This window comes from Bidens hawaiensis, unplaced genomic scaffold (genome assembly GCF_021521415.1).
Source record: "Bidens hawaiensis isolate Kalapana, Puna unplaced genomic scaffold, B.hawaiensis_p1.1 tig00039966_1, whole genome shotgun sequence".
NCBI classification, from domain to species: Eukaryota; Viridiplantae; Streptophyta; class Magnoliopsida; order Asterales; family Asteraceae; genus Bidens; species Bidens hawaiensis.
The window spans coordinates 117,546-124,466 of NW_027497029.1; the positions used below are offsets into that span (position 1 = coordinate 117,546).

The 6,921-nt window shown below is 36.3% G+C and overlaps 1 protein-coding gene and 1 pseudogene across 2 annotated transcripts; one reads left to right on the forward strand and one right to left on the reverse strand.

Moving 5' to 3' along the window:
* Nucleotides 1-285: 285 nt before the first annotated feature.
* On the forward strand, nucleotides 286-4,137 carry LOC143591647 (putative linoleate 9S-lipoxygenase 5). Its single transcript, XM_077071798.1, has 8 exons — nucleotides 286-466; nucleotides 647-933; nucleotides 1,664-2,222; nucleotides 2,310-2,395; nucleotides 2,468-2,575; nucleotides 2,655-2,959; nucleotides 3,039-3,302; nucleotides 3,369-4,137. The coding sequence occupies exons 1-8, from the start codon at nucleotides 286-288 to the stop codon at nucleotides 4,120-4,122; spliced, it is 2,544 nt and encodes an 847-aa protein (XP_076927913.1). The 3' UTR covers nucleotides 4,123-4,137.
* Nucleotides 4,138-4,797: 660 nt separating this feature from the next.
* On the reverse strand, nucleotides 4,798-5,628 carry LOC143591649 (F-box protein At1g55000-like; annotated as a pseudogene). The gene is made up of 2 exons (XR_013145730.1): nucleotides 5,279-5,628; nucleotides 4,798-5,124 (listed from the first exon to the last, which is right to left on the reverse strand). The product of XR_013145730.1 is annotated as an F-box protein At1g55000-like (transcript).
* Nucleotides 5,629-6,921: the final 1,293 nt, after the last annotated feature.

Consider the following 6,921-nt stretch of genomic DNA (forward strand, 5'->3'; position numbering starts at 1 on the left):
TTTGATATTTTCTTGACCCGAACAAGCATTCGTCAAAATGTTAAATAATACCATCATGGAGTCTTTTAGATTTTCACATTAAGGGTGCTAAGGACTTTAAAATGAGCACAATCATCATATATAATTTAATATTAATCTGCTTACCTCCTCGATCTATAAATACCTACACCATGGCATCATTTAATCCACCACACTGAAAACTATATATCTTTGTACGTGATTTGGATTGATAGATTGATATACAAGGTACGTTGCGTGCAACATTCAGGGAGACTGATGGAGAACATGTTTGTAAAGACGGTTATGTCGGAGGATGGGAAGACAATGATGAAAGGAAAAGTGGTGCTAAAGAAGAAGAATGCATTGGATGTGAACGACATAGGCGCATCGTTTCTTGATGGAGTGCATGAGCTTTTTGGCCAAAACATCTCATTCCAGCTCATTAGTGCCATTCATCCTAAATCAGGTTTTTCTTATATATATATATATATATATATATATATATATATATATATATATATATATGTATCATGAACAAATTAGTTTAATGGTTTTTTTATTTACTTTAATTTATATAGCATTAAAATGCAAAAAGCGTCATGTTAATTAATTCATACGATAAGTAGTTATTTTGTTTTGTGATCAGAAGGAAAGTTGAGAGGGAAGATAGGTAATCCAACGATCCTTGAAGACTGGAGTACGGGGACTCAGCTATCAGTCAAGGATCTGGAGTATGGAGTTAAGTTTGAATGGAACGCGGAGACAGGACTTCCAGGGGCACTAGTTGTAAAAAACAATCACCATAGTGAATTCTTCCTTAAAACCCTCACCCTAGAAGATGTTCCTGGTTATGGCCAAGTTCATTTTGTGTGTAATTCATGGGTTTATCCATCCAAACGCTACGAGAAGGATCGCGTCTTCTTTTCCAACAAGGTGACTTTTGCTATATGTATATGAGTTATCCTAACTCTATCAAACAAATTAATGTACCTATTAAAATCCCACTCATAGCAAACTATTGGTATGCGAAAAGTAGGATAGAGCAAACGTTTTCTTTATTCTAAGAGAAGACAGACGACGAATCCTGTTAGATCCGTAGAAAACATTACTATAGAGGGGAGGAGGGTAGAGGACGACCGAAATTGACTTGGGATGAGAGGATTATGCATGATTTGATAGACCTAAACCTCTCCGAGGACATGGTTGAGGATAGGAATTCGTGGAGAAGTAGAATTAAAGTTAAGGATTTTTAGAGAGAATTGAATACCTTAGGGCTTAGAATTAACTTATTTAGGTCACATACCATAATGGTATTTCCCTTACATATATTATTATTATTATAATTATTATTAGCTTTTATATAGCTGTTAAACTGTGATCTTATTATTAATATTATTATAATTAGTAGTAGTTTTTATATAACTGTTAAACTTTGATTTCCTTTATTTTGCTTCATACACATGTACTTAGAGCCGAGGGTCTCTCTGGAAGCCACCTCTTTATTCCTTTGGATAGAGGTACGGTGTGCCTACATCCCACCCTCCCCAGACCCTACTTATAGCTTTGCTGTCGGTGGGATTTTACTGGGTATGATTGATTGATTGATTGATTGATTAAGTTTAATGAGAAACATAAGTTACTACTAACACATGAACTGTTGTAGGCATATCTACCCAGTGAGACTCCAGTATTACTACTTCCGTATAGACAAGAAGAATTAATGATTCTGAGAGGCAATGGATCCGGGGAGCTCCAGGAATGGGACAGGGTTTATGATTATGCGTTTTATAATGATTTAGGAGATCCTGATAACAAAAGGCCAGTTCTTGGAGGGTCTTCTGAGTACCCGTACCCTCGTAGGGGGAGAACTGGCAGACCGCCGACCGAAACAGATCCTAAAACCGAGAGCAGGCTTCCACTTCTTAGGAGCTTAGACATATACGTCCCTAGAGATGAAAGATTTACACAGCTGAAACTCTCTGATTTTCTCGGTTATGGTTTTAAATCCATTTTTCAATTCCTAGTGTCTGAGGTTCAGGCTCTAGACACAACCTATGACGAATTCGACTCGTTTGACGATGTGTTCAAGACTTATGGAGGGGGAATCAAGAACCCTTTGCTTGAAAAAATAAGAAAAAATATCCCTTTTGAGTTGTTGAAAGCTTTTGCTCAAACAGATGGAGAGGGGCTTGCCAAACTCCCCTTGCCAAAAGTTGTTGAAGGTACCATGCATATCTATAACTCAAGAATCATGTTTTCTTTCTTTGGGCATAGCTTTATTTATTTAATGTTACATGGTATCCAATTAGAGGATAAATCTGCATGGAGAACAGATGAAGAATTTGCAAGAGAAATGTTGGCGGGTGTCAACCCAATTAGCATCCGTCTACTCAAGGTAAACTGAAATTGCATGATACTTTGCAAGTTTAGAAACTCAACTAACAATTAATGACGGCTTTACTTGCAGGAGTTCCCTCCAACAAGCAAGCTCGACTTCAAAGTATATGGTAACCAAAATAGTTCAATACAACCATCCCACATTGAGGCAAATCTTGATGGTTTGAATATAGATGAGGTACAACACTACACTAATTAGCAGGTTAATTAGGATATAATAAAAGGTTCTAATATGTTTAAAAAATTTGGTCATTCAGGCAATCAAGGCAAACAAACTATTTATATTGGACCACCATGATTCCTTGATGCCATACGTTAGACTGATAAATGCAACATCCACCAAGATTTACGCCACACGAACTTTGTTGTTTTTACAAAAGGATGGAACTCTAAAACCGTTGGTAATTGAACTAAGCTTGCCTCATCCACAAGGAAATCAATTCGGTGCTGTTAACAAAGTGTACACTCCAGCTGAACATGGTGTTGAAGGTTCAATTTGGCAGTTAGCCAAAGCATATGTAGCCGTTAATGACTCCGGGGTCCATCAACTCATAAGTCACTGGTAAACACTTTTAACAAGATAGTATTCAAGTACTTATAAATTCCATGTTATCGAGCCATTTGTGATTACACTTTCACAGGTTAAATACGCATTGTGTTATCGAGCCATTTGTGATTGCAACACATAGGCAATTAAGCGTGCTCCACCCGATCCATAAACTTCTTCACCCTCATTTCCGGGATACAATGAACATAAATGCTTTCGCAAGGCAAATCCTAATCAATGGTGGTGGAATTCTTGAGCAAACAGTCTTCCCGGGAAGATATGCAATGGAAATGTCATCTGTAATATACAAAGATTGGGTGTTCCCGGACCAAGCACTTCCTGTTGATCTTGTCAAAAGGTATACGATTATCATTTACTATTATTCTATGCAATATTAATATATACTAACTCATTTAACAAATAGGGGAATGGCGATTGAAGATTCAAGCTCTCCACACGGGCTTCGTTTGCTGATTGAAGACTACCCATATGCTGTCGACGGTCTTGAGATTTGGTTTGCTATTAAATCATGGGTTAACGATTATTGTCGGTTCTACTACAAGAGTGATGAAATGGTTCATAATGACACCGAACTCCAATCATGGTGGAAGGAGGTTCGTGAAGAGGGTCATGGCGACAAGAAAAACGAGACATGGTGGCCAATAATGCATACTTTTCAGGATTTAGCCGACACATGTACAACAATCATATGGTCGGCTTCTGCCCTTCATGCCGCAGTCAACTTCGGTCAATACGCTTATGCTGGATTTCTCCCTAATCGTCCAACTCTAAGTCGTCGTCTCATGCCTGAACCGAACACACCAGAATACGATGAACTTAAAGAGAATCCAGATGGTGTGTTTCTGAAAACAATAACCGCTCAGCTGCAAGCACTTATTGGTGTATCTTTGATTGAGTTATTGTCAAGGCATACATTAGATGAGGTTTATCTTGGGCAAAGAGAGAGTCAAGAGTGGACTAAGGATTCAGTGCCTTTAGAAGCATATGAGATATTTGGCAAGAAACTGAAGAATATTGAGGAAAGAATTGTAAAGAGGAACAATGACGAAACTTTGAAAAATAGAGTTGGACCGGTTAATATACCATACACCCTTTTGTACCCATCAAGCAAAGATGGTCTTACAGGAATGGGAATCCCTAACAGTGTGTCCACATGAATCAATATTCAGTTTACGTTTGTTATATTATTATGATTTGTTTGTTGTAAATTTCTCTTGATTACAAGAGATCTAAATTATGTCATTTAAATATGATTTGTTTGTTGTAAATTTCTCTTGATTACAAGAAATCTTAATTATGTTATATAAATATGATTTGTTTGTTGTAGAAATTTCTGTTGATCACAAGATGTTTGAATTATGTTATGTTAAGTGAACAATGATTGATTGCTAGTTATAAGGTTATACATAAACATACTCAAAACTAGAGGTGAACAGATAAACCCGGTTACTGACCCGAGAAAACGAACCGGTTTGGAACCATTGGTTCAAGACCGCTTTATAATTCTCACCATTGAAACCGGCTTAAACCGAACCGAATAGTCAAAAATCAACTAAAACCAGTTCAGAAACCGATCATAGAGTGGTAAAGAAATTGGTTTTAAAGCGAACCAGTTTGTGCACCTCTACTGATCAACCAATCAGTAAAATAAGCTTTACAGTGCAGATAATGTTTATATCATATAACAACAGAAAGCATTAAAACAAGCATGTTTCTAATTTACATTCAGAGTAAACAAAAGAAATCTTATTACAGACCAGCATTGAGAATGAAACTTAGTTATGTAGATGAAAAGGTCAAGTCTGCGACCACACTAGGTCAACCGGTTCTGTGTCTCCTACCTGATATCCTCAGAAAACTCCATCAGAGCAGCTCGGGGATCACCATTTGATAAAGATAAGTAGTAGTGTGCGGTAGCATCATCAACGTGCATGCTTCTCCTTCTTTTTCCAGGTTCAGATGTCACCTCCTTATTCAACACAGGAGTCGAACCTTGAGGATACAATACTGCAACTTCCCTTTTAGCATGGGTATCTAACTCTATATAGCACGTGCCACCGATGAGAATGTCAGGTGTGCTCACAGGGATTAGCAATCTGTCCCTTGAATGTATCCCATGGTCACTCATCATGTTGTTCAGAGCGTTTTATGTCAGTAACCTACATAATGAAAGAAGATTTAACATAATAATACCCTATTCAACCTAAAAAAGACAAGGTAGGCACCATTTTGAGCAATCATAATCGAGCAGCTTATGTGTGATCAACCATGGAAATGAATGAAGAAATAAAAAAAAAGAGAGTGTAGGATAACCTGAACGGAATAGTTGAGGGCGAGGCTAGCAAGAGTATCGGCGCGAGCCAAGCGATGTGAGATAGCGAATCGAGAGAGGTTATTATTATTATTATTATTATTATTATTATGTCTCCAGAAGGCAGCAGAGGTAGGACTCCTAATCAATTGCTTGAGTTTCCAAGGGGCCATGAAAGCCCTAACGTGGATCTCCCTATCGGAGGCCAGGGACCTCCACAGCCTGCATACGCATGCGGATCGTGCGAGGTCTCCCACCGGAAGCTTTTCGAAGATGGTACGGAGGATATCTTTGCAACCTAGAGCCTCCAAATTCGAATTCATCGCACTGCCGGATGATGCCATAGAAGACGATGATGTTTGTTGCTGGACCGGTTGATTGATGGATGTCTTCCCATTTCTAGATTCACACAGACTAGTCGTCTTACGTGGATAACTAATTTACCTTTCAAAATACACACATGCAAAAAAAATCATCATAATATAAAACTAAATATCTTAGAGCATTCTCCGCTTTTTGAAAAATATGTTACGAAAATTTGGCTTTCAATGTTTATATTATACAAAATCTTTAAATATTTTCTGAAAATTTTTGTATAGTAGAAGACAATAAATATAATGATAAATGTATAAAATGTATTAGTCCATTGAGCTTATCAGAAAAAATGCAGTGATTTTTAATATGACTAACATTCTCAACCAATTCTTTTTCATATATCCATATTTGCAGGAGTTGTTTTAAATTATTCGTTTTTAATTGATATATATCTTTTTGTATTAATTTTATTTATTGTAAAAAATTTAATAATATACTTAAGGTTTGATGATGAAATGGTGAAAAAGTTTCACAAATAAATAAATAAGATGTTATAACTCGATTTAAAATTTATTTGGTTTGATGATAACCATGACCTGCTTATTTATACTATAAAATTGTTACTTAATTATAAATAATATCTTTAACAAAATCGGATCTTAATTTTCAATACATCTCTATTTTATAGGATTTTCATATCAAATATATGGTGAGATTAATTATTAATTTAATGAGATGTTATAACCCGTTTAAGGGCTATCTTGGTTTAGCGAGACCCATACCTATGAAGTCGGGTCAAATGCATGAGAAGCCTTCATTTACAAATAAAACAATCTGGTGGCTTGAGATGAGGTGGGAAGTAACCAGCGAGCTTTTAAAGGTTTCGTTATATATATATATATATATATATATAAGATTAAGATTACACTAAAAATCATTGCATTTTATCTTTCTTATTTAATTAGAAAATATTTGTTATACATTTATCATTATATTTTCTCTCTCTTTGCAAATATCTCTTACATATTTGTAGGGAATGGGTATGTTCTTAGTCATTATTTCTTTTTCTTTTTCATGTCTAACCCAAACCCCTGATTTTGATATTTTTTTTTCTTAATATCACTACCTCAGTATACAAGTGAGTCTTTCTAAGACATGATGTCAACTGTTTATGCTAATTTTCACGCTCCAGCATCCCCCCCCCCCCCCCCCCCGTTGAGTCGAGTTTTGGACTTGAGTCCGTAAGATTCTAAGCCACATGCCATTAGATCAAAAAGCAACACCTAATTTTAAAGATATACCCACCCATGACAAATTGGTCTAATGGTTG

Coding starts and splice junctions, on each gene's coding strand:
- LOC143591647 (XM_077071798.1), top strand. CDS start 286: ATGTTTGTAAAGACGGTTATGTCGGAGGATGGGAAGACAATGATGAAA. Junction 934..1,663: donor GCGTCTTCTTTTCCAACAAG/GTGACTTTTGCT, acceptor GAACTGTTGTAG/GCATATCTACCCAGTGAGAC. Junction 2,960..3,038: donor CATCAACTCATAAGTCACTG/GTAAACACTTTT, acceptor ACACTTTCACAG/GTTAAATACGCATTGTGTTA.